The sequence below is a fragment of the Pangasianodon hypophthalmus genome, chromosome 10 (genome assembly GCF_027358585.1).
Source record: "Pangasianodon hypophthalmus isolate fPanHyp1 chromosome 10, fPanHyp1.pri, whole genome shotgun sequence".
In the NCBI taxonomy this organism is placed as follows: Eukaryota; Metazoa; Chordata; class Actinopteri; order Siluriformes; family Pangasiidae; genus Pangasianodon; species Pangasianodon hypophthalmus.
The window spans coordinates 28,027,175-28,055,163 of record NC_069719.1 but is presented as its reverse complement, the minus strand read 5'-3'; the positions used below and the strand labels follow the sequence as shown (position 1 = coordinate 28,055,163).

Here is a 27,989-nt window from a genome sequence, read left to right as displayed (position 1 = left end):
AATATGAACAGGTGGTACTAACTGAGTGCTTTGTTCATTAATGAACTTTGTATTATGGAAAAATAAGCAAATATCACAGCAATTTGCGAATGATTACTATTTTATTTCTTAAAGAACAACATTACTTTTTTTTTTAAATCTGTTTACATTTAATGTTGTGGAACAAAACAAGTTAGTTCCTTTTATCACTTATGTTATAGCAGCTATCAGCTGTCTATCCCTCACCAGGCTCTATATTTTCTCTTTCTTGAAGTTAAAAACCCACAAAAATGCAGCTTGTCATGTTCCTGAGAAACTGCGCAGTGTAAACTCCTCTGTCCTGAAGACTATTCCATCGCATCAACAAAAAATTCGCCCTGCAAAGATCTTATAAGTGCAATTTGGAAAGGTTAAACTGCAAATCTAGCAAATTAGCCTCTAATGGGCTTAATTTACAAACACATTTGCCTAAAAATTCATTAAATCGCTCAGTAAAAATGTGTCTCAAATTAAGGTTTATTGACGAAATTCAACAACTGCCTGCTATTATAACAGGGACTTCTGTTATGCACAAGTTTGGAGAATTTCTTTTCTTCAGTACAGTGAAATGACTCAGATTCTCCTCCTCCTCCTCTCAAGTCTCACATACCTTCCTCAACTTTAAGTGACCCCACTTCTCCATGTCGGATCCCTGAAACCTCCCTGGTGTGGAACCAATAAGGTAGATCCTACAAAATAAAAATAAAAATAAATAAATAAAAAAGGATAGAGTCGATAAGTATAGACGGCCGTACTCAGGGTTTCACGGCCTGGCTGAAGAACAGCAGTCGGCCTCACCTGGTTTCTGACAGGTCGTGTTCTTTGATGCGCTCGATCCACTCGGCCAGCTCCGGGGCTCGGTACGCGTTCAGATACTCCAGCAGGTCTCGTTTGAAGTGCGTCGGAGACTCGCCGGCCGTCTCGGGGCTTCCCTCTGGTAACCGCGGGTACAGAGGACTCATCCACAGACTGGGGGAGACGCATAGAGGAGATTTCTCATCACGGAAATATCTGCAGTTATTGTGCCAGGCAGTGTCGTTTAAACAACCAATCAATCGAATAAGGAAGGAAGGAATGAGGAAAGAGACAGAAGAAAAAAAGATGGAAGGAAGTAAAGGCAGAAAGAAGGAAAGAAAGAAAGGAGGGAAAGCAAATGCAAAAAAGAAATATAGAAAGAGAGAGAATTTAAAAAAGCATCATAGAAATAAACAAAGAAAGAACGAAGGAAATGATGAGAAGGAAGGAATGAAAGAAAGACAGATGAAAAGAAAGATGATAGGAAGGGTGAAAGGAAGGAGGGAAGATTAGAAAGAGAAGGAAGGTACGAAAGAAAGAAGGAAGGAATGATAGAAGGAGGGAAATGGGAAAGACAAAAGAATGAAAAGAAATAAGGAAGGAAGGAAAGAAGAGAAAGGCAGAAGGAAGGAAATAAACACAGACGCTTTCTCTGATGGTTGGGAAATAAAAAGCAATTAAAACACTGATGAGCGTTGACTTTTCCCGCTGAAGCGTTTGCTTTGTTGATTCCTGTTTTGTCTGGGGCAGAGCTAATTAAAGCCTTTAAAAAAAAGAGCTTAATCCAGTGCATGGAAATATTACTCCTCACACTGAATGTTTGTAAAGTTGTAAAGTATCTTTAAAATTCTGACTGCAGTTCTAGAAACTTGTAAACATAACACACGGCTCCTTTAATACAGCGAGAGCACAGTTTAACGGCGCGCTAAAGCAGCACACAGTGTGTAACGTGCTGCTCAGCGAGAGGAGAACCCCGTGATGAAGGAAGATGTGTCCTGATTAAGAAATCACCGGAGGACAGAAGTTACACCATGAGGCGAAGTGAGACGCCCTGTCTCACACACCGCTAATGACTAACAGGAAGTGTGCAGACTATCCACTGGAAAATTATTGTACACATTAATGAGGAGCATGAGTGTGAGGGTGGAGTAACCTCTTAATTAGCGCTAGGGCTTCAGAATTCATTGTATTTTAATCGAGACTGATTTTATGGTTCATTATTTAATTAAACAGACAAGTGAAATGTTAGACAGCTTTATTAACTATTTATTAAAATAAAATTACTTGTGTTTCAACAAAACGTTCCTAAATTGGCTGAACATGGAAATGACAATTTGTTTATGACAGCTAATTAGTAAATAATTTGTGTTTATTGTTTAAGCCGTCATCATGCAGCACTAATAGTGAAGTAAGAGTGGGTTATTTTGTTGTAATTTTATCATCTTTCAGGATGAAGTACAGAAAACTGGCTTTTATTTCTGTGACTTTGCTTTTTTAATCTTGTTCTGAGAGAAAGTCTGTAAACAGAGATGACAAATGGTGAATTAGTGATGATGCAAAAGCAGGAAAGTTTCAAAGCAAGATTCAGATAAACCTCAACTACAAAACCTGCTGAGCGAAAAAGGAAAGGAGAAAAGGAGAAAGAACAAAAGACAAAGAAAGAAAGAAAGAAAGAAGGGAAGGAAAAAGAAAGACAGAAGGAAGCAAGGAAGGAAGAAACAATGAATGAAAGGAAGATGGAAAGAAGGAAAGAAAGAAGGAAGGACAGGAGGAAATAGAGAAAAAGAAAGAAAGACCAGACCCTTCTTGTGAAAAGATACCTGAAACATCACAGCAAATGATGACATAAAACTGTCGAGCTGTAAAAAGAAAAAGAACGCTAGATCATAGCCGGTACTGGTACTGAACGGTGACGGTGCTGAATGATGACAGTTTTGAATGGTGACGGTGCGGAGAAACAAATAAATAAAGCCGCCATATTTTAGAAAAATTACGAAAGAAAAAAAAATTGAGGACGTCAATGGTAACTGGTTTCATCACCAATCAACATTATTGAAAAAAAGGAAATAAAAAAAAGCAGAAAAGTATTTTCACTGAGGACCTGAAAGATGAGCCGACAGCTAGATGAATAACAATGAGCGAGGGAATGAGGCAGGAATAATGAAAGGAAGCACGGGATTAGATGCAGCCTGATGAGGGAACAGCAGGACGTTAATGAGGGCCCTTGTACCTCTTTGTGTATGATGTCTGAAAGATGAAGAAAGTGTGGCACTTAAGAGATGTCAGGACATGGAGAGGATGGAGCAGAGGATTCACAGCACATTCATAATCAACACCACATGATGAACAAATCCATATTCATTTAGCTAGTGATATTACTAAACTAAATCTCTTTAGAAACAGGTTTTACACGTCAGCAATAATAAACAGTTATTTTATTTATTATTCTAGCGCTACACCTGCCCCTGATAACTGTGATCACATTTTAGCTTCTATAAACAATTATTCAAAGTCGACTGTGATATTGATGAACTTAGAAAAAGTTAGCTTTAAAATTATATAAAAATATACAAGTGTGAGTCAAATTAAAACTTTTTTTTTTTCCTAAATTTTGCAATGTTTATTGCAAATATTTTTCTACATCTATATTTGTGTTCCAGCGCTTAACCAGCGTCTGGATTCTTCTAGAAAATTTTGAATTTGTGTCACACTTTTAAGCTTTTTTTTTTTTTGGACTCATTCTTGTATTATCTCATATTATGCTCATTATAAAAAATGTCGAAAAAAATCTTTTCTGTTTAATTAAAATGCAAAACAAACATCGGTTAATTTCTAAATAATAATATAATATTAATAAATAATCTTCATTCAATATTAAGCAAATGTAATCAGGTTTTCAATCTGCTATTAGGCTGCCTAACATTTAGTCTATTAATTATAATAATTATTATTTATTTTGTAGGAAAAAATCTTGTTTTCTGATTATTTAAAATGCAAAAAAACATCATTTAAATTCTAAACAATAAAATAATATTTAAAAAAAAATTATCCACTATCAGCTACTGTACCTTTAACTTATACCTTTATAAAATATGTGATTATGTAATTAGATAAAATCTAATTATAATGCTTATTAGCATCGGTATTACAAATTATTATTATTATTATTATTATTGTTGTTGTTGTTGTTGTAGTTGTGATGTTGGTCTGCTATAAGGAATAAAAAACGCTTCTGCACACCCACATCTCTCAAGAGGGCAAATCTAAACAGCCTTATATAGGAGCCGGTCATGAGAGCTTTTACTGCACAATATATTCAGACTGACACACTGACACACACACACACACACACACACACACACACACACACACACACACACACACTTCATCTATATGATCGCGGGAATCCCTGCAATTCATCCAAACACTGAGCTGTAATCAGTAGTCTGTCTGTTCTGAAGCTACAATCATCCTTTCATGCTCTCTTGCTTTACACGCAAGTCGTGCAACATGTGATTTTCTTACACACATCAGAAACAAATAGTTAAAAAAAAAAAAAAAACAACCAAACAACTAATTATATTCATGAGTTTGTGAGAATGCACACCAGTGAGGATAAGTGGCAGTTTGTGGACAGTGTGTGTCCGGAGTGTGACTGATTAATGCAGATGCACAAAAAAGCTCAGTTCTACTCTATTAAAGCCTATTTGGAATAAATCAGCTTCATTTCAATTTCCAGAAAGCATCTGCTCTCCGTGTTGTCATGGCAACTGACAAAAAAAAAAAAACACACACAACTGAACGCTAAAACTGTCAGACAGGAACGAAGTGGCTTTATATAATCAGAGTACAAAAGAACTTCTGAAGAGATCAAGAGCTTTAAAAAAAAAAACAAAGCAAAGCAGATGCATTTTTTGCTAAATTTGTGTAATAAGTATGTGTGTGTGTGTGTGTGTGTGTGTGTGTGTGTGTTACCCTTGAGTCTTTTGGTACCAGTCAGCCTGGATGAGGTTCGACGTCAGGATAATGACTCTAAAGCCTTCCTCGTACCACAAGAGCATCATCTTTCTGGAAACCGAGCACAAGTTTCACACGTCTGAATGCGCGTTTGTTAGCATCAAATACCACAGAATACTTTTCATTAAACGAGATTAAAGGGGCAGTTTGTCATTTTTCACACCCAGTGAACAAACCCAATAACGAGCCGTTTCTTTCCCTCACAAACAGCTCTTACCCAGAACCCCTTGCTACGGCCAGTCAGAGCAGAGAGCAACAAGAATAAGCTTAAAAAAAAAAAAAGTTTTAAAAAACAGTTAAAACATTTATTTTTAGCTTTGTGTTTGTTTATTGATTTATTTACATATATATTAATTAATTAATTAATTAATGTATGTATGTGTTTGTTTATTTATTTATAAACTTACTTAACTTATTTATTATGTCCCATATATTTACCCTTTTTTTTGGTAATTATTTTATTCCTATTTTTTGTTTTATTTTGTTTGATTGTATTTTAATTATTTCCTAATCTTGCTTTCTAATTTTTTAGTATATTTATCATTCATCAGTAACTATTTTGAAGAAAGATGCTACACAGGAAGTTATTAATAAAGTTAGAGCCTCATTCGTAATGTATTTTGTTGTTGGGCAGCATTACGTTTCCAACTTTAAATAAATATTTTTTGTTAATTAATTGATCATTTGATTAATTAAACAATTTATTAATTATTAATTCCTTATTATCTATTTATTAATAGATTGAATAGTATTTAATAGATAAATCTAATGTAACAGATTCATAGAAATCTCAAACATAAAGTTGCTAAATCACGACTTTAGTCTTTGTTTGTTGCTCCTTGTTGCTCCCTCATGTGTTGATGCTTCACTAAGTGGGGAATTTTTCAATATTTGTGCACAGTTAAGCCACAAACTTGCAGATTGCTGTGATGCAGAAATTATATTATCATGAAATCGCACAAGATCACTAGGCAGATTTATTTACATGGCAATACTGCAAACCACAGTTAGGTTTTCTAAGGTATCACTGATGATGATTTATGTGGTAACTAACCACAAACAGGCACATTAGTGAAATCACGAGACCTTCTGTATGAAAAGTTACAAATAAATGCGTCTCTGTGCACCAGCTGATCGGAGGTTCGCCAGGTCCACCTTTATATAGGTGTTTTATTTACTACATTAAGTGAGAGAGGGGAATAAAGCCTGCTCGAATCTCCCATGCTTCCTCCCACTCACTCGCTCCTGAATAAAACATGTTGACCCTTTCACACACGGTGAACTGGGAATGTGCTTCATTGCTATTCAGCGTTTAACACGGCGTTTGAACTCGTTGAAGCTGTTCAGTCGGACCACGGTGTGGAGGACAGAGCTTCCACGCTCTCCTCAGACGTTAAACACATTCTTCTTACCCTTGCTATTAAATTCTGGATTCGGTTTGGTCAGAAGATGTTTATTAATTTTCTAAAACAGCAGCTCTCACAGTAGTGCAGCTGCAAATCACAGGTTTATATTAATGTGCTTTTATACATTATCGTTTCTATAGTAACAGCTCATTCACACGGCGGACGCTCCACACAAAACGTGTAATCGTCGATATGATGAAGTTTTCTGTGAGGAAACGTTTCTTTAGCATTTATGGAAGGAGTCTCCAGTGTCAGCACTTGGTAGTAGTCAGAGGTAAAGCTGTCACTTTTCCGACATCTTCAGGACAGAAGAGTTTACGGTTTTGTGGTTTCTTAGTAACATGACAAGCTGTGTTTTTTTTTTCTTAATAGCTTCAAGAGAGAAAAAAAGAGAGGCTGGTGAGGGATCGATTGTTTATAGCTGCTATAACGTAAGTGAGAACAGGAACTGACTTGTTTCACGGATGTTCTACAACATTAAATGTATCTATAAAAGGAAAAAACTTACAAAGTTCCTTATTAAATAAACAATTATAAGCATTGGGAAATTGCTGTGATTATATGAGGAATAAAACACTTCAAGACGTGTTGTTATTGGAAAATAATCAACTTCAGAGTGATAACAGTAACTTCGCACCATCATCGCACCACCCTGTTGATTATTTTCCTATAACAGCACACCCATAGGTGATTTATTGCTTACTTATTGGCACACCTGTAGCTACACCAGTTGAACACACATTTGGTGGCAACTCAGGATGTAATATCTGATCCTAATCCATATATTGCAAGGAATTGATTCAAAACTAGCGCTGTGTGGAATTTCTGTTGCACTACAGACACACAAGGTGTGTAAAGTGATCACACAGAGTGACATTTTAACGCTAGTGATGGGATTCGGCTCGGATAAAAGAGTCGGCTCAAAGAGTCAACTTGTTTGCGAATCACACATCACTGTGATACGCAGGAAAGCGGTTAGCACACGTTCTTCAAGTTTGATCTACTGTATCTGTCGGGTTACGCATATTTCCACCTTGAGTTAATTCATCCATCTCTTGCGTTTATACTTTACACTGATAAGCGCTTGTTCTGTTCTGCTTTGGGCTCTCATGTATTTCAATCTAAATTTAGAAACAAACCATAGCAACAAAGCGGCTGCACACAATCTGCATTTGAATGCGCTGAACGACAGAAGAAAGCAACGTCACGGTAACAGGAAAGTTTTAAAATAATTTGTTAGGCTACCTTGCAAATAATATGACATTTGTAGATGATGAAATACATACAAAATTACAAATATATATAAATGAGCAAATAGTTTTTATGACTTCATTTAACACAAATGTAATAGTAATAACACAATATTTCTGACATTTGGCCATTGTGCATTTTTTTAGCTGAGGAAACAGACAGTAAAGCTGGAGGTTGATATAAAATTAACTCAAACAGGAAGAAATAATGATCCTTCAGATAAAACAAAGTGCATTTATAATCATTTTACTCTGCACACGATGGACTCACTGTGTATTTTTGTTCATTTATGAGTTTACGTTAAGGCTACGTTCAAACTGTGCTACTTGGTGCAAGCGTTAATTCTTTGGTACTTTGTAAATACAAAGTTAATGGTGACTTAAATTCTAAGTAGGCAATGAAAGGATTTACGTTTGCTGCAGAATTCGAATGATTCGAATGTAAAGATATGTTGATATTTAAAAGTATTCGCAGAGAGAGGTACTTACGTATGATGAGTCCCGAAGGCAATATCCAGCTTGGCCTGTTTAAAAAGAAACAGAAGTTGAATTTGACTGAACTCACAACTCACATCATGTGTTATTATTCCACCCAGACTTACTCCATCTACATTCAATTTTCTCAAATTGACTACAAAGTCCTGCGCTTAAAACTCTGAATGGTTTGAGCTCTGGCGTATCTTGCTGATCTCCTGAAGCAGTCTAGCCCACCCTGAGCACTTTGTTCAGCTACTGTTAATCCCAAGGATCATCGCAGCTCAGCTGGAGAAACATGTTCTCTCTGAGTCCCAGAGAACATCAGGAAGGCTCTATTTTCCAAATCCAATTCCCATCTTTGCTGTTTGTTACAGGATCCAATTTCTGATATGATTTCTCTGATATCCGATCCACCAATTTTTGCTGGTATCATCTCTAACAAGTACCATACAAATATATGTATTATTATTATTATTATTATTATTATTATTATTGTGCAAAAGAAATGTGACCTTTATACCAATTATATTGCAGTTCCATTAACTGGAGAAACATTTATTAGAAAAAGATTAAAACACATGGAGTGGACGTTTCTAAACCGTTTCTAAACCTGTACACATCCCCCAAGTGGAGAGAAAACTCATTACACCTTTCACAGGACTCTAGTCCATTACGGATTCAGAACAAATCTAAACAAGGTCAGTTTAAAAGAGTTTAAATGCCGAACCTGACAGAAGCGAATATGGCCGTAGGGCTGAGCCTGCTGGATGAGCCGAGCCTTCGACTCTCGCTTCTCTCCGTGCACAATAGTTACAGGATTATTCCTAAAAAAAAAAAAAAAAAAACAGAGCAAATGTACAGAAATATATCTGTGAAATATCAAAATCTGTATAAAGCCTTTCATAACTAAGGTATTAACACTGCGCTGAGATCACGCCACTTTAACCTCAATAAAATGTTCACTTTCTAGATTTAAGGGTTGTACGATACTGCATAAAATGCTGATCATGATGATTTGGCTCTGGAGCTTGGGGAAAGGATAAAAAAAATATATATATATATATATATTATCATATGGCTCGACTCTTTTATTGGCACAGGACATTCAGGTCAGTTAAAACTTTAGCTAAGCTCAACGATATCACATATTTTACTGATAACACTTTAATTTAACGTTCAGTAACAAGTTATTTATAATCATATTTATAATAAGAGGTTCAATTACTTTAAAAATAGCTTGTAATCTTTGTTGCTATATTGCTAAAAATGAGTAAATATATTCGAAAAAAAAATACTATTATTACTATTAACTATTAAGTTAACGTTATACTTAAATATTAATCTATTATATAAAATGTATCTTAATATTTTATACAGTAATTATTCACTAATTGCTCTTTAATGAATCATTAGGCTTTAATTAGTAAACGATGGTGCTTATACTTGGTTTATTACCTAACTTTAAATTAAAATTAAAATATTACTGTTTTATATTTTATCAATTAAAGAGCCAAATATCACGATCATAATGAACATATGATTAATTGTGCAGCTCTGTTAGAGTCTGTCTACATTCCAGACATGACATTGCCATTAGGAACAACTGACTAACAGACATTATACTAATTTACAGAAGACGAGTGTTATTAAAGGACAGTCAGATGATTTTAGGAATTTTATATTTATCCATGTGAATTATAAGTGAGGCAGAAAACAGTCCAGGAACAGATTTTTTTTTTTAAATAGAAATAATATTTTCAGTGCAGAATACATCATTTAGTCCAATCATTTAGTACTTTAATCTGTTTTTAAATCCTCCCCAGGGAATATTGTGTAATATACATCCTTACCTAAACTCAGGAGGATATTGTTGCACCATCCATGGAATGTCAAAGCAGTAGTTAAACTGTGAAGACAGAAAAAAAACATCAATCAAGCCTCAGATTGGTTAAAAGGTATGACAATACTGTATACCGGTGATGTGTGATAAAAAAAAAAAAATCATCACTAATCATGGATGTGTATAAATATATATAGTCCCTGAGCTCACTGCTGTTTCTGCTTTTCACTCCTGAGAGCACTAATTAAAAAATCCAGTTTTAGTTAATGCCTCAATGTAGATACGTATTTGAGTGCAATAACATACATACTGTGTGTGTAAAATATATTGTGATATACGTGTAATTGTTGATTGGTGAAGTTTTCTCTAAGGACGTGTTTATTCAACATTTATGGAAGGAGTCTCCAGTGTTCTGACATGGAACTGGGGCGGCTTTATGTTTGGTAACAAGGTGCATCTTTATTTATTAAACTTTAAGAAAGAAGGGAAAAAGAGAGGCTGGTGAGAGAACGACTGTTTATAGCTACTATAATAAAGCGGACTTGTTTTGCGAACGTTCCACAACATTAAACGTGACTATAAACTGATAAAAATTAAGACGTGTAATTCTGTAATAAATATATATATATATATATATATATATATATATATATATATATATGTATGTAGAAGTGCTGGCAGCGTGCTGTTATAGGGAAATAATCAACTTTGAGATGTTGATGGTGAGTAACTCTTCAGTAATGCTTCATCACACCACTCTGTCGTTGATTAATTTCCTATAATAGTGTATTTCCTGTCATCAGGTGCAGTCTTAAAAGTCTTTTTTTTTTGTGCTTTTTTACGTCGTTTTTTTAGGACATTTGCTGTTTATGTGTTCTTCACTGCACCTGGGTGTGGTGTGCTGCTTGAAATACAGAATGTTGCATGATTTTTAAGACGAGTCGCCTACTTATTGAAGAACAAACCATGCAAAAATTAGGCAAAAAGCATTTCTATGTGAGTTTGATAAAATAACAAAAGCTAAAAAAAAAGTGATGCACTGCAGCTGTAGTGTTTTAAATGCAGTGTAATGATTTTGTGTTGTACAGTTATCATACCACGTATTTATCACGTCATCATTACATCTGGAGTCTTTTACAAACCCCCGTGTGAGCGACATGAAAAAGTACCTGGACGGATTCCTTTAGTGTGCCAAACATGGGGGAAAGTATTTCTATTAAAGGAAAGAAGAGGGAAAAAATGAATAAATGTCACCAGACACACGTCTAATACATATAAAATGAAAGTGATATCTAATATTCATGCGTTTACCTTTAATGTGCAAAGCTCCAGTGTTGTACTTCTTTTCTATCCCTGTGACTTTGCTTAAATAAAAGCGGTACATATCGTTCATGGTATTTAAGCTCGCCTCGAAGAAATCACTGGGCTCCTCTTTATAATAATTATCACCGTGTGGGCTCCGGGGCCGACTCCGCTCGGGCTTCTTCCTCGGAGGACTCGAGCTCGGCGGTTTGGGTTTTGGTTTGTTTTTGGGGGCTGATGAAGAAGCTCCATCATCGTCGTCTTCATCACTGCTGGAGAGATTCCAGCCTCCCTCGTCTGTTTCTCTCTTCCGTTTCAGCGCTGGAGAAGGACTGCTGTCGTATTTCACCGGATTGCTCTGATGCAGGCGTGCGGCTTGTCGAGCCTCAGAGCCCATGGCAGGGACGGACGGATTTTCTGACTCGAGCTTCACGTTGTTTTCTTTCCTGGGCTCAGATCTGGGCTTTAACAGTGCATTAACTGGCCTGGCTTTGGGCTCCAGATCAGGCTTGATGTTCTTTAAGGGTTTCTTTATGTCTTTTGGTGGTGTTGGTGGTACGACGTTATTATCATCATCATCATCGCTGTCGGACAGCGTCCACTTGCCATGTTGGCTCTCCATTCTGTTCGGCAGTGGAAGCAAGAAGTCATTTATATATGATATAGTCAATAAGGAATATAAAATTACAGAAGAAGCAAAAGCACCATGTGAATAAGTTCAGTAACCTTTAAAAGACTCCATTACATATTATTATTTAGCTGGATTAATTAGTACTGTCAGGTAATCCTGTGATAAAGTAAATCCGAAACTGTTTTAATCTAAACATCTATAAATCTAATAATGTAAATATTATGCAACAGAAGATCAGATAATAACTTAATGACAGAAGCAGCTCCATTGGTTGAAGATTTCAACAGTTTGACAATAAAAATATTCATTCATCTATTCATACACTTTCAACATGATTTCTGTCTTTCATCCTAATAACTGTTTACTTTCTCATTACACTACACTATGTACATGATGCTGATTCAGTCACACACAAGAGAGTCAAGCATACGTCTGAATCTGAACCGACTCTAAACGACTCACTAAGACGTTGATACGATTCACAGAATCACAGGAATCATATGTATCGTGTGTGTGTGTGTGTGTGTGTGTGTGTGTGTGTGCTGACACGAGAGTAAGATCACAATTTGTCTTGTCCTTATTTCCAAAAAAAAAGAAGAAGAAGAAAAAAAGAACCGACTCTTTAGAAATGCGAATCGACTCCCTAACGGTCACCTAAAAGAACCGAATCAAAGAGTCGACTCATTCGAGAACGACACATAACTCATAAACACGCTCCCGCGTCTCACTGCATGTGTTTATGTATCTTCTACACCCTATTTAGTGCATTAAATCTCCAATAAGAAGTCATTTAAGATTCAGATTTAATTAGTTTACTAATAATAGAGGGCTTCTGCGTACTATATTTACTGTTAGCTAGCAGGCTATCACAAATAAAGCTAACTAGCGCGTTTAGCTAGCCTTACACTATAAATACTGTACTGAATGATTAATCACTTAAAGTTTATAAACTTTAAAATGAATAAAATTGCTCAGTCACTTAGTTAACCAACACCTGTGACTTACTCTGGTGGGATTCTGCAGATTAACCGGGTTTTACAACAAAAAAAACAAGATAATAATTAAAAAAATAAAATAATAATGCCACTGCGGTGATCATGCAAATGCACAATATATATCTAACACTTCATGGATTAGAAATCTTAAATGAATCACTTTGCATCATTCATTTGTAATTTAATGTCCAGTGCACGTTGTAGAAAACAATCTGTGAATGCACTGCAGATACAGAGCAAAAACATTTCAAAATAAAAGTTTCTTAAAAAGTAAAGTGCCAGTGACAATAATAATAATAATAATAATAATAATAATAATAGTAAACAACTGTATTTATATACTACACTTCATAGATTTAAATTGTCCATTGCAGCGCTTATAAAAAAATAAATGATAGTCAAACAAAAAAATAGTAAACTAGGCAAATAATAATGGAATAAATGATAACAGTGACAGAAATAAGAAAAAATAATAATATAGAATGTAAAAAATATGATAAAAAGGTGTAAATGAAATGAAATTACAATAAAAATTGTAATGTCATTGTACATGCCAATAAAACAATAAATAAAAACAACAAAAAATTATATTGAATGCTTCAAAAATTCTGTGATAGATAAAGCATAATGAATGTTTGATGTGAACCAGATCTTTGGTGCTTAAAACAAATTGTGACTTTTAAATATAAACACAACCTGAAGCAAATCTGCTATTTAATAAATAAAATAAATATTGTGATTTACACAACCAATTCTTCTAATCTGACTTTTATTACTTCTTGTGTGGCATAACTTTTTTGTAGCTAACTTCAGATAAGCTGACTTTTCTGATGCTCAGTGACTCTTACACTGGACGAATCACAATCGGCTCCTGATTGGATACGTAGTGCACTACGCAGTGCGTAGTATCCATGGTTTCATACACTAAGTAGTGCACTAATGTAGTGAGCAGGCCGCCATTTTAGATTCGGTGTCAGTTGGAGGCTATCCGTTACCATGGAAATCTTTTGAAACATAGCGGTCTTTTTTCTTTTTAAATTTAATATCTAGCTGCTTTAATATAGAATTATATTATTAAAGGATATTAAGAATGTACTTTCTTAAACAGTCTCACAAGAAAGTATATAAAAGCGAAATTTTTTGTTTTCTGTGAGAGATGCGACGTTGGACGAATCACATTCGACGACTGATTCGATACATAGTGCACTATGTAGTGTGTATAACCCAGTGATTTTGTACCCTAGGTAGTGCACTAATATAGCTCCGAAGCTCTCATTTGAGATTGAGGCGCGAGCTGTGCCAGTTGGGGGCTCTCGCGCGTTCTTATGCGTTACCATGGAAACATTTAAAACCTAACGTTCATTTTTCTTTTTTGACATAAACAGCTAGCAGGCGGTTTGTAACGTTAGAAAAATGTCTCTTCATAGCGGCGCTGCATTTTATAGGAAAGAGGATAGAAAAATGACAGCAGCTGACAGGAAGAGGTTTGTTTCGGTAAGGTTGTCTAGAGCTAAGATAAAACTGTGGCTAACAAACAGGCCAAGCGTGTAATAGCTAGCTTCTGAAATACAACTTAACTAGATAATTATGTTAACTAGTTAACTGTTTAACTAGCTAGCTGAATAATTAATTCCCTGTGTTCAGTGCTGAAATATCAACATTCCTAAAGTGTAAGAAGTACTAATAACTTACACAGGTATTACAAATGAGTTTAACGTTAGTGCAACTTGTATTGTCGACATTTCCAAGTTTATATATTTATATTTAAAAGTAAAAGAAATGAAAAAGTTTGTTCGCCCGAACAGGGACTTGAACCCTGGACCCTCAGATTAAAAGTCTGATGCTCTACCGACTGAGCTATCCGGGCTCTGAACGCATGTTTGTGAATATATCTATAAATTCCTCACGAAGTGTTTAGACTAAAACTTTAAACACTGAAATGATGAAAAATAACAAGACATTTAATTTGAGATGAGTTTTACTCATACATGTGCCTTCTTTATCCCTTAAAACAAACTACACAACGTTTTTCCGGGTGTGTAGAACATTATTTTGGGATGTTTAATGCTTTAAATATTGTATTTGTGTCTCTCTGTTGAGGTTTTTGATCAGTGTGATGTGGAAAACAAGGACTATTTGTGCAGAGAGGATCTTAAAGTCGCAGTTGTGATGCTGTTCGGTTATAAACCTTCAAAGGTAAATCCTGGTGCAGCCGCTAGAGGGCGACATTGTGCAGGTTATAATCTGACACAGCGTGTATATGTGTGTGTGTGTGTGTGTGTGTGTGTTTCTTTTTTTTTTAATAATCAAACCATTGTTAATCTTTCATGGATTTGCATACAAATTTGAGGCCCAGAATAGATATTTTTTTATCTGTTCAAGTGCCTTTTATTTAAATTGATTTTCTCTCTCTCTCTTTTTTTTAATTGCAGTCAGAAACAAGTATGATGATGGAGGCTGGTGCTGTGCCAAACTGTCCAGGTATGATGAGTAGGTCGTGTCAGATTACAGGTGAAGTCTGTGTGTGTGTGTGTGTGTGTGTGTGTGAGTGCTTTGGAGCTATAGAATTTAAATAATTTTTAAAAATCATTGTTATACCGGTTTTGACAAACATGTGCACATGTGTTTCAGTGGCCTCAGGCGTCTCCTGAAGAGCACGTCCATTATTGTTTTCATCATAACGTTACGGCTCACCGAGGTGACTCATCTCCAGCCGAGCCTGCGAGCGTGATACGTGCAATTTTCTCCTGATTTCGACAGAGAAAACCAAGCTTTATACGTACCACTTAAGCGACATGAAAGCTTGATTTGATTTCGTGTAATCCTTTTTTACACGTTGCCACGAATGAAAGGACCCCTCACAAAAAAAGGCACGAAATAATTTTGGCGTGAAACATGCCATTTGACAGACAGCGACGCCGAAGAAAAGAGGGTTGGCAAGCCGGTTTTTAAGGCGAGACATTAAACGGTTGAAGACCTAGATTAGTAAGCAATTTGTCTCTTGTTTTTACGCCACGAGCAAATTGCTTTTGTATACTGCCCCACAGGAAAGCGCAAGATAAATTAGTTAAAGTGGCTTGCTCGCAGTGATGAAATACTCCAGCGTTAAATCTTGCTCAGAGCAAGCAGCGTATTAAATTGCCCCTCTTCTGAATTTCATGTGATTACTAAATTAGTGATGGCAGGAAGGCAGGAAGGAGTGGGTTTCTGGTCGTAATGGGGAAGGATTGGCGAGACCGAGCAGCAGGTTCCCTCCGGCAGACTTTCTTAGAGAATAGAGATCACTTGAATAGAGGCGTCTGAGCCGTGCTACAACGCCGTCTCGCGCTTGCCCACTCACTCCTTTCCTTCATCTCACTTTCCCCTCTCTCCACTTTGAGTAATAAATGGTACATGAGCGGCACTGAAGTTTTAATAAAGCTGTCTTGCTGCAGTTGTTAGGATTTGAGAAACTGTCCACTTTTCACCGTAAGGTAGGATAATAAGGTCTGATTTTAAAAAAAAAAAAAAAAAAAAAAAAAGGTATAAAACACTCGGTGTCATGCAGTTATAGGAAATGAATCAGTGATGGGGTGCTGTGATGGAGTAACGTTACAAACAGCAGTGTCTTCACCCTAAAGTTGATTGTCCCCAGAGTATTTTCTTCCTCTTACACCACAGCAGTCTGTCAACGTTTAACATTTTTTATTTAGTTAACGTGAAACAACTTAGTTCCTGCTATCGCTTACGTTATAGCAGACGTTATAAACTGTCATTCCCTCGTTATGTCTTGAAGTTAATGAGACAAAAACAATGCAGCTTGTTAACGAGTAACTAAGAAATGTAGCATCGTCTGTCCTGAAGACTTTCCCGTGTCGGAAACATTACTGCGCTGACGCACGAGTCCATAAATAAAATTTTATTAAAGGTGCATTAGGTAAGATTAGTCTTTTTTTTTTTCTTTTTTCAAGATTAGGTCTCTAACATTTCAGTAGGTTCGACACGTTCAGACGCTCCGCCCCCAGGATCTTAATTGGCCCATAAAGTAGAGTGTGTAGAAAATGATTGACAGGAAGCGCATCCAAAAAACAAACAAGCATTCCGGACCGGAAATCAGTTTTCCAAACGTGTTTTCTCAGCGACTTTATACACTGTTGCTTAAATCAATTTTTAAAATTATGTTCTACACATCTTCCAGGTTATTTTTTTTTACAAGAAAGGAATTAAAAAATATACTATTGCACCTTTTAAATCTTATTTTATTACAACGAGCGTATTAATATAAACCTGTGATTTGCAGCTGCACTACTGTCAGAGCTGCTGTTGTAGGAAATTAATCAACAGCTGACGACCAATCAGAATCCAGAATTCCACAGCGCTGCGGTTTAATAAAACAATAAGCCATGAGAAGGTTTGTGTTTCGGTGATTTTTATCACGGGGAAGGGCGTGCAAGAGAATACAGTGACAAAACAATCTGATAAAACCCAGCGTTCAATAACTCTTTTAATTTATTATTAATAATATTCACAGTAAACGAATAACATTCTTCCGCCACGCAACGTAGCCTGTTAACAGTAAGCTCTGGTTGCTAAGCAACATAGCAGGCAAATATTAGGGCACTCCATGGACAGAAAACTGGTTTATGCTTCGATATTTTCAGGCATGTTTGATATTCGCTGTGCTGGATCTTGTAGTGTGAACACCTCTGCGACTGTTAGATGAAATTTACCTGCTCCAAGCAATCATTCCTCCTTTCTTTTTTTTTTTCTTGCAGGAAGACACGATAGACAGCTCTCGCGTTTATTTTCATGAGAAAGTGGGATTGGGTGGTCGGGGAAAGTCGTGTACGCTAGGAATAAGCGTAAAAGGTTTATTGGTTTAAACCTTGGCACATTGAGCCAATCAGATTTTAGAATCGAAACTCTGTGTTTTATAAAGAGCAGTAAGTGTTTAACGCAGTGTTTACAATCTCAACAACAACACTACACTGTCTGATCCACTCGTACCTGTCAGTACCACACACACACACACACACACGCCGCCATGACAGTTTCGCTGCTTTACTAAGAATGAATAATGATATCTGCTCCTTTTCCATCGATGGACGGGGTAAAGGGGTGCCAATACATTGTGCAGAGCAACACTCGGTACATGTGCACCTACAAAGTCGACCTGATAGAAGAGCCAATCATGTGACATCACCGGACCGTCGTGTATCCAGTGACGATCTCGTCATAGTGAAAAACTTTCCCGCGACGTTCAGGTTTCCTGAGACATTAAGACACTCAGCTTCCAAATCCCACGCAAATATTTTTCATTTAAATTCCTGCCGCAAAATACACTCCCACAAATATCGGCTTTATTTTGCAGACGGAGTTATTTAGCGCGGCTTTTGTTTAAACAGCCGCCCTGCTGCTCGGGGACGGCGGCGACTCAACAAACGCGCTGCTTTACCGAAAACGCCGCATCTGATTAGATCACAAGCTCTACATACTGTCTGTATCTCTGAAAGATCCGGAAGGAAAAAAAAAAAAAGACTCATCTCATTTCTATTCAAGACTCATCAACAGCGTCAGAGACATCCATAAAATATCTTTACATTCTAGCATCAAACGGCGCGCGCCTCGTTAAACGTGTACGGGAATGATCAGAGACGTCCATGGCACTACGCTTATACACGTGTTTGCATATTTATGCATATTTATACTATAGTTTACGCTTTTAATCAGAAAAACTAAAAGAGAAAAGTGGTGGATCAGACAAACCATCATGTTAAGTGTTAAGTGTTAATGAAATCCGCCTCATCTGAAATCTGTTTCATAAATATATACCTTTAATAGACAGAAGTGGCTAATTATAAATGATTCCACAATGCAGTTGAATTCTCGAATCTGATTGGTCAGGAGGTGTGTAATTTTGTATAACTGCATAGCTATAGAAATGCGCTCGTTCTAATATATTATGGTTTCTATAGTAACGGCTGATTCATAGGGACTTGTTTTGGCGGACGCTCCAAACAATCTAAGAGTAAACAGATTTTTTTAAAAAAGTACTTTTTTAACAAAGAAAAACATATAATCATTGATGTTAGAAGTTTTTTTTGTTGTTGTTGTTACGAAACATATATTTAACGTTTATGGAAGGAGTCTCAAGTGTCAGCGCTTCGTAACATTCCTGCTTCTTTGCAAAGTTTCCAAGCGAGGGAAAGTCTTCGGGACAGAGCTGTGCGTTCAACATGAGAAGAATACACGATAATACATCCCAAAGTGATTCATTCTCTTTATACCACAGCAAATGCTAAAAAAATTTCTTATAGAATGGCATATTGTACTTTTAGCCATTTATACCCATCTGTGAAACAAGTTATAACGTTATAGCTTATGTATGGATGTTATAACTTGTGTTATAGCAGCTATAATCTCTCTCCTCTCTCTCTTGAAGTTTATAATAATAAAAATATTAAAAAAAAGTAGCTTGTCGTGTTACCGAGAAACCACAAAGCGTAAACTCGTCTGTTCTGAAGATGTCGGAAATGTTAAAGTTACAAAGCGCTGACACTGGAGACTCCTTCCACGAAACATCACTATATCAGTTTTAAATCCATTGACAAGCCCCTGTGCATGAACTATAGAAACAATAACACGTTAGAACGAACGCATTAGCATCAACCCGTGATTAGCCGCAGCTGCTGTTAATCGACCAATCAGAATCCAGCGGCACTATGGTATAAAATGATTTAAGAAGGAATATATGAGAAAAAAAATAAGGAAACAAATTGTATAGAGATAAGTTTTTGACATCCAGTCAGCTAGTTGTTCCTGTTGGTGTGTTTAAATGTGAAATTGTGCTTTAAACATGAGAAAGATGTGCAATATTATATCATTTTCAGCTTTCTGGGACAATTCTTTGTCCAGCTTTGGTGGGCGGAGCCTAAGGGGCAGAATGATATCAAATTGTGGTGAGGAAGTGTTTCTGGTTATCCAATATGGCCACACTGATACTGTCTCAGTGTCGCGCTACATGGTAAAGTTCAGCTCATGAAATGTTTAGTTTATGTCCTAAGCTACGTAAGTTACATTCTGTGTGACATCAGTGAAGAAGTGGGTGTGGTTTGAGACAGAGATTTACAGAAAAGGCTTCGGGTGAGATAGGTTCTAGTGCAAACCTAAAGAAACAATTCTTGGAGACCAGCCACTTGCTTTATGTAAGATTGATTGATTTATTTTTTTTTTTGTGTCTGAACTACTCCTTTAACAAAAGGTCAGCGCGAGGTTTACCCAGTGCAGTCGTATTCACCATTAAAGGAAAGCTGACATCCTGCACTTTCACCTCATGGCCGCGGTTTCATTTCAAATCCAACGTGCCGGACTACAGAGAGAACGAAAGCGCAGTCGTGTCAGCATCCAATTTTACAGACTGCATTTTACATCATTTATCATGTTTCCTATGTAAGCGAAGTGGCAGGCTGGCTGTTGAGTCACGCCGCAGAAGAGAATAGAGGGATTGCGCTGCGGAGGGTAGAGGGGAAAAGAGGAGAGGAGAGGAGATATGGGGATAGGAAAAAGGAGAGGAGCTGAGACCACCCAGCTGACACCTCCCTGTGACGGATGGGCTCTGTATCTGAGGGAATGGCAATCAGCCCTCCATTGGCTTTCTCCTCAACAGCACCGTAAGAAAGAGAGAGACAGAGAGAGAGAGAGAGAGAGAGCTAGAGGGAGAGAGAGAGAGAGAGAGAGATTTTTTTTTAAAGAAGCCCACACAGATTTCTGTCTTTCATTTTCACTCGTGTTTTGAAGAAACGCTGGTATAAACATGTACAACGAGCTTATACCGAATAGATACTCTACTGTTTGAAATGTTTTTAAAAAAATAGCTCATTATTTCCTCAAATATTCATGCATTAGAAATCTACATGATTAGAGTAGTGATATCCACTTCCCTCTGTGATGTCCTTTAAACCTCCCGAGGCTACGGCTGCCCTAATTCTCTCAGCATCAGAAGCAGCGCAGGCCAGGAAAGGATGGGCTTTTATCAGTCATTAGACAATCCTTACACATCTCTCGCAGATGCTTGTTATTTTTTTCCACCGAATGTTCAGTTTTATCGTTCAGCTTCCAGGTAGAAAGTGTTTTTGTCATGTTAATTAATATGTCGTTTAGTTTTTTTTTTTTTTTTTTTAATATCATGAATCATGATACGTCGGGACCGTCTCGTCTAGACTCATATCTGTTAATTAATCACTCTCCATCCCAAAACGTCTCCAGTCTCATCCGCGTCACTGTCAAGGCAGCCCACCCTGAAGAGCTCCACAAAGCCCGGCGTACGCTCAGTGTTTCCCGAAAAACGCTGTCTAGAGCCCCGCAGTCTAGCTTTTTCATCTCAATAACAGCACTCAGAGAAAAATGACTACCCTGCAGGCAAGAGGGAGACGTATTACTCCTTTAAACACAGTGCCTTCAGATGACTGCCATGTAAAGGAAGTACAGGCACTTGTGAGGAGAGCTCTGTAATAAACTTGGCTTCTTTCTCTCTCTCTCTCTGTCTCTCTCTCTCTCTCAAAGGGGTCCCTTTGGAGCAGTTTGTGTCTCTCATGGGGAGGAAGTTATCAGCAGGGGATCCATATGAGAAGACGAGACAGATCTTCAGCGCATTTGATCTACACTGTATGTTCCTGCTCCGTGCCTCTATCTCTCGTTCCGTCCTCTGCATTGGTTAAAGGAACACTCCATTTTTCAACCTTACCAGTAGCGTAGGTGCGAATAGCGCGAACGTTTCCCTGTACTGAGAAACCGAAAATTTCAATCTCATTATTAATGGAAATCTAAGGGAAATATACACTATTATTCAAAGATATTAGTTCCTGAAGTGTTTTATTCCTCTTATATCGCAGCAATTTGCCAATGATTTAATTTTCTATTAATTAAAAAAATGTGTTTATGTGTTTATCTTGTAATGTTGTGGATCGTCCACCAAAAAGTTAGCTCCCGTTCTCACTAACGTCACTGCAGCTACAAATAATCGTTTATATCGTGCAAGCGCAGTGAGCTCTCGAGCGATTGCCTTTAAGTTTAAATGTCCAGCGCAGCAGCCGGCCTGTAAATACAGTAGCTCCTCTCTGCTTATTCAGGCTGTAGCAAAACTCTGCATTTCTTAGTTTTTTTTTTTTTTTGTTATCCGCGTTCTTGAGGTACTTTGCGCTCTAAATTAAGTCATTATCTGAAATTAATAGCGTTTGGAATGAAAGAGTGTTGGAGGTGAAATAGGTTGTGCAGTCTCAGCGGATCGTCCCCGCCCTCTCTAGAAATGTTTGTTGGATATTCTAAACTGCAGCAGAATTGTGTATAATTAACTAATTAAATTGTGTCGCTGAAATATTCTCCACGAGTTGGAAGGAGGGAATCAGGTGAGAGTGACTGAACCTGGATGGAATAGCCAGGGGATCTTTTTTAATTAACCCCACTGACCGTCACTAAAGAGGTGCACGAGTATATTTATGCAGGAGAAAGCGGCCCTTTGCTCCGTCTTTGCTCCGTCTTTGCTCCGTCTTTGCTCCGTCCCCACTGGAACATCTTTCCTCTCTCTGTCTTTATACTCAATTATGGCTTAACTTTGAAATGTCCTGCACTTGTTATAGCTTGGCCATCCATACAGCACCTTCCTCATGATTAAAGGTCGGATCAGTGTTTTTTTTTTTTTTACGTTTTTGTCACACTTGACAACGTTCTCAAATTCCAGCACCTGTCTATAAACCATGTGCTCAGTTTCAGAACGTCCAGAGAATAACAGGCTGTAAACGGAAAACAGAACGTGGCATCTAGTCAACCGAGCTTCAGTCGACTTCTACCATAATGACTGACTGTACCTTTAAATCTATATAAAAGAAAAGTGACTATCAACAAGTACTGAGGCTTGTTTGAGGTGGGTGTTGATTTGAAATGAGATTGCTAGTGAACCATCAAATTCATCTGAAGGGCCAAATTACTTCGCAGGAGTTCATTCATCCTTTCTTTGAATTATTAGCAACCTGAAAATGAGCTCATTTAAGAACAGCGATTAGGAATCTGCGTCGAATTTTGGAGGTTAGACTTTTCGTAACTTTTTGTCAGCAAACAGTGTGAGCTAATTTTAGCTTTCGACAGGAGAGTTTACTGAACAACATCAATTATCCTAGGATGTTCTATATACATTTGCCGAAAGAAAAAAAAAAACTCTTGGGTTTTAAATTAAAAACTCCTGTCACTGCGGTGGCTCCCTCAAGCAAACAGCTCTTTTAGTTTTATTTAGAGGAACGTAATCGTAGCAGAACATCATGATGGTGCTTCGCGGGGCCACTGTTGTACCTGTTGAGGACTCATTTACATTGTTTTTTACCTTAAATTGTTAATTAATTTTCTATAACAGCAGCTCTGAGTGTAGTGCAGCTGTAAATCACAGGTTTATATTAATGAGCTCATTCAAATACGAGTAACAACTTACGTACAGACTTGTATACCGTATATATTTATAGATGCTATAACATAAGTGAGACTAGGAACTAAACATGAAAGGTAACTATAAACGGATAAAATAGTACGACGTGTCGTTCTTTAATGAGTCTTTAATCGCTGTGGTATAAGAGGAATAGAATATTCCAGGACTTCAGGGTGCTAAGAGTAACTCGCAGACTGTTTTATTCCTCTTAAATACTATTGTGATCATTTCCTTTTTAATCGGAAACTGTTGCTGCACTTAAATGCATTAAAACGAGATTAGCATTAGAGCAACAACTGCCAGAAAAGCCGTTTAGTTCAAAGTTTATATCACTGCAAAGCATTTCAATAATTCCATCAGCTCCAGGATAGATTGCCTTTGTTCCTCTGCCAACTTAGCTTAAAACCTCTGTCTGAGTTTTCCGTGCGTGAAGGATCTGACAGCACGCCAACGCCGACGAGCCCTCCGCTGTCTTCAGCTCGCCTGCTGCAGCTGCGTGAGGTGTTTGAAGGCTTCGTCAGCGCTGTCACCCCGTCCTTGTCTTCAATGGGAACAAATTGAGGGGAAAAGCACGCTTAAGTGTGCTGCCTCTATCCTGAGCCGATGTGGCAGCGTGCCCGGTGATAGAGTGTGCTTGGCACCGCCAGAAAACCTGTCATTTTCTCACACGGGCCCCACCTCTCCATCAAAGCAGACCACACACACCTTATTGACTTCGGCTCTCCATCCAACCTGTAACAACCCCGGCTCAGTAGTGTGCGGGTTTTTTTTTTTTGTCAAAACATAGCAATCTTACCTATCTACAGTTTATACTCAACCTATCTGCACTTTAGACTAGTATTAACATTAGTTAAAGAAGTACTTTTTAGAACAAGTGCCCTCTCTTTATACTGTTTATAGAAATATATAAATTGCTAAAATATTGCTGACATGAAAAGCATTAATAGCACATGAAAGACTTTAACAACCAGTTAAACCCAGCACAAATCACTGATTAATTTAATATGTGCCTGATGGTTAACTTGAAGTAACATTAATTAGTACATACTTTGTTATGTTGTTAATATTTAGTTAATATTTTAGTAATGTTGCGTGTAAATGTTTGTGCAAGACAAACCGAACTAAAATTTTCCACAGGATTTACAAAAATTTCGGAAACACTGATTTTCTTTGTACGTGCGTGCGTAAAGTGTAAAGCGTGTTTCTAGCACAGCTCATTTGCATGTAGCGACGCCCACAAAACTCCATAAAAGGTCATGTGCACTGACAGCTGGGAGCATGAAATGAATGATCAGGGTAAAGGCTGAAAGACCAAAGTGGAAGTTATTTTGACTCACTTCTATGCCAATAAAATATTAATTTAATATAATATTAATAATTATAGGTGAACTCTATATCTTCCTTCAGCTGAGGCGTTTGTTTACGGCTCACGGCTCTGCGCAGACAGACCGGCCCGTCCTTCGTTTATACTCTGCTATTTCTTTTACCATAAATGAATGATTAATTTTATTTATTTTAGTTTTAACTGTTTTTGTACAAAATGTTCTCGATGGTACTCTTAGTCCCTGACCTAGCAAGAGTGAACTAGCGTGAGGATTGATAGAAACTCCAAAGCTATTAACTTTCATGTTTTATGTTTTATCCATAACTAAAAATACTTCACACAACTTCTGCTAATTGTTGCTAATGAGCTGAGTGTAACCACTAAAGACATATTGAATAAATATTTGAGGTTCATTAAGTAATTAACATTTAAACAAACATCAGGTGTTTTTTTTAACATGAACAATGACGTGTATGGTGTGTGTTGAAGCGGAGTTAATTGTTCTCCTATAACAGCACGTTCTGAAGTGTTTTATTCCTCTTACACCACAGAAATTTGTCAGCAATTACATTTTTTAAGTAAAGAATGACACGTCATACTGTTTATCTATTTATAGTTACATTTAGTGTTGTGGAACATCTGTGAAACCAGTTAGTATCTGTTCTCACTCATGGTATATCAGCTATAAACAGTAATACAGTCCTCCATCGTTAAAAACCTTCCCGTGTTTGAAAACATACTGCTGGAAAAATGTTACAGAGTGCTGACATTGGAGACTCCTTCTGTAAATGTTAAATAAATGTCTCTTCAAAAAAAAAGTCACCATATCAAATTATTTGTGTGTTGAATTGTTACTATAGAAACGATAACTTATTAGAACGAGTGCATTAATATAAACCTGTTATAGAATATTAATCAACACCTTCTGACCAATCACAATCCAGAATTCAACAGTTTTGTGGTGTAACGTTAAATAGTTAGCGCTGTAAGTAACCTGTAAGTAAAATCGTCACCTGTTAGCCGAGGCCTAGAGTATAGTGTGTGTTTATCACATGCTACAGTTTGTGGAGGTGTGTGTTTTCCTCCTACACTCTATCGATTTGACTTGCGTTTTTTGCTGATCTCGGTAAATTGCTGCGGTTTGGTCAGTCCTGCGAATTGATATGCACCGTGCCGTGCTCGCTCTCATCCGTGTGATCCCCAGCTCAGAGCTGCGCCGTGGCCCCTCATCAGTTCAGCAGACACGCTAAACACATTCCACTTTCAGCCCTGACTTTGGACGGCAGCGTTCTAAAGCTCCTCAGGGGAGCTATTTCCGGCGAATCAAAGCCCACGGTGGCAGAATGACGAGCTTGAAGACAGAAGATTCTCGATGCTCTCAGGAAGCAGCTCCTCGGCACTCTGAGACTCGAGCAGAGTTCTGTCTCTTCCCATCAGACCGCTAAGACAAAACAACAAACTCTCACCAACCCAACACTGAAAGCAGGAAACAGGGAAGCAAATTTATTCCTGAAATCGGTTGATTGTTTATCAGATGTACATTTATTCATTTATTCATTCTTTGTATTCAAAGTGACTTATAAGTGATGCAGAATTCAGTCCAAGCATATAGACGAGGCTCTGAGTTTTAAAAGTTTCGGTGGAAGAGATGTGTCCTGATTGGTTGGATGTCTGTGGTCCACATCATTTGTTTTTTTCGTTTCCAGAATCTTAAATCTTGATGCGCCACAAAGACCGAAGTTTCTCTAAGCAGATATTTTATTAAAACTGCCACAATGTGATTAGAACTTCACTAAATATTGCGCTTAATAATATCTGTAACCCTTAAAGACAGTCCTAGGGTTTGAATTAGCAACTTTCCTATGAAGACCCACAGTAGATGTGATTCTGATGAGTCTCATTTGCGTTCTTTCTGCAGGCCGTGGATTCCTGAAGTTGGAGGACTTCAGAAGTGTGTTTGCGCGTGTGGCTCCTCGCCTGCCTGAGCGCACCGTGCTGGAGGCTTTTCGGTAAGAAAATGCCCAGTTCCTTTGGGGAGGCTTCATTCAGTGAGTAATGTGTTTGCTTCAGTGCTTCCTCTGTCCCTTGTCTCACGTGCAGACCGCACTGTCATTTAAAGTGAATGCACATAAACAACATCCAATGCTTACTAAGCCTCTAAGCCCATCATATATATATATATATATATACACACACACACATACATACACACACAGTATGTGGGTATATGAGTATAACCTGTCTTGCTGTGTGTGTTTCAACATCAGTTTGATCTCTTTCCACCATATTCACACCCAAAATCTTCTCACTTTTGCTTCCCAACCCCTCAAGTGAGCTGCTCTTTCCAAAGAGTGGAGCTTAGGGGTGTGGATCTCTCCTGCTGAGATGATACGTGATCACAATACGATTTATGAGAGATGCACTTAAAGCAGCCAGCAATTCAATATGACAGGATGTAGAGCTGTTTCACTGTAATACAGTGTGTTTTGAAACTAACTTAGATGAGTAGAAGGCCACTCCTCCTTCACAGGAGCTTAGATACCCAGAGCCTACACCTACTTAACTGGGGCTGACTCACACACACCTTCTTCAAAAAAGGTGGAGGTGAGATTCTTTTACTGAAACTTACACAGACACCAGGCCAAGCCTTAAGAGTTAAGATTTCTTTACTGGAACTTAGAAGCACAGAGGCCACGCCTCCTTCACTGTGACTGAAACACAAAGGCCACGCCTCCTTCACTGTGACTGAAACACAGAGGCCACGCCTCCTTCACCGTGACTGACAGACACAGAGGCCACGCCTCCTTCACCGTGACTGAAACACAGAGGCCACGCCTCCTTCACCGTGACTGAAACACAGAGGCCACGCCTCCTTCACTGTGACTGAAACACAGAGGCCACGCCTCCTTCACTGTGACTGAAACACAGAGGCCACGCCTCCTTCACTGTGACTGACAGACACAGAGGCCACGCCTCCTTCACCGTGACTGAAACACAGAGGCCACGCCTCCTTCACCGTGACTGAAACACAGAGGCCACGCCTCCTTCACTGTGACTGAAACACAGAGGCCACGCCTCCTTCACTGTGACTGAAACACAGAGGCCACGCCTCCTTCACTGTGACTGACAGACACAGAGGCCACGCCTCCTTCACCGTGACTGAAACACAGAGGCCACGCCTCCTTCACTGTGACTGACAGACACAGAGGCCACGCCTCCTTCACTGTGACTGAAACACAGAGGCCACGCCTCCTTCACTGTGACTGACAGACACAGAGGCCACGCCTCCTACACTGTGACTGACAGACACAGAGGCCACGCCTCCTTCACTGTGACTGAAACATAGAGGCCACGCCTCCTTCACTGTGACTGAAAGACAGAGGCCACGCCTCCTTCACTGTGACTGAAACACAGAGGCCACGCCTCCTTCACTGTGACTGACAGACACAGAGGCCACGCCTCCTACACTGTGACTGACAGACAC

At 38.1% G+C, this 27,989-nt stretch overlaps 2 protein-coding genes and 1 non-coding gene across 4 annotated transcripts in view; 1 reads left to right on the top strand and 2 right to left on the bottom strand.

Moving 5' to 3' along the window:
- tdp1 (tyrosyl-DNA phosphodiesterase 1) overlaps window positions 1–12,958 on the bottom strand; it is a 36,838-nt gene extending 23,880 nt beyond the window's left edge. Inside the window, exons 1-9 of the mRNA XM_034308069.2 lie at window positions 12,742–12,958; window positions 11,115–11,728; window positions 10,973–11,016; window positions 9,814–9,869; window positions 8,691–8,787; window positions 7,976–8,010; window positions 4,789–4,881; window positions 817–987; window positions 629–707 (exon numbers count right to left, since the gene is read on the bottom strand). Coding sequence (XP_034163960.2) covers window positions 629–707; window positions 817–987; window positions 4,789–4,881; window positions 7,976–8,010; window positions 8,691–8,787; window positions 9,814–9,869; window positions 10,973–11,016; window positions 11,115–11,727 — 1,188 coding nt within the window. The 5' untranslated portion in view covers window position 11,728; window positions 12,742–12,958. The remainder of the gene's footprint in view (window positions 1–628; window positions 708–816; window positions 988–4,788; window positions 4,882–7,975; window positions 8,011–8,690; window positions 8,788–9,813; window positions 9,870–10,972; window positions 11,017–11,114; window positions 11,729–12,741) is intronic.
- A 1,113-nt stretch (window positions 12,959–14,071) lies between these two features.
- efcab11 (EF-hand calcium binding domain 11) overlaps window positions 14,072–27,989 on the top strand; it is a 56,430-nt gene continuing 42,512 nt past the window's right edge. The window contains exons 1-5 of one of the 2 annotated variants that reach the window (XM_026926209.3): window positions 14,072–14,225; window positions 14,832–14,927; window positions 15,164–15,242; window positions 21,273–21,374; window positions 26,424–26,514. In XM_026926209.3, coding sequence (XP_026782010.3) covers window positions 14,145–14,225; window positions 14,832–14,927; window positions 15,164–15,242; window positions 21,273–21,374; window positions 26,424–26,514 — 449 coding nt within the window. In that variant the 5' untranslated portion in view covers window positions 14,072–14,144. The remainder of the gene's footprint in view (window positions 14,226–14,831; window positions 14,928–15,163; window positions 15,243–21,272; window positions 21,375–26,423; window positions 26,515–27,989) is intronic. The other variant, XM_026926210.3, reaches the window with a different exon arrangement.
- trnak-uuu (transfer RNA lysine (anticodon UUU)) lies at window positions 14,526–14,598 on the bottom strand. The gene has a single exon. It is a non-coding gene; the product is annotated as a tRNA-Lys (tRNA).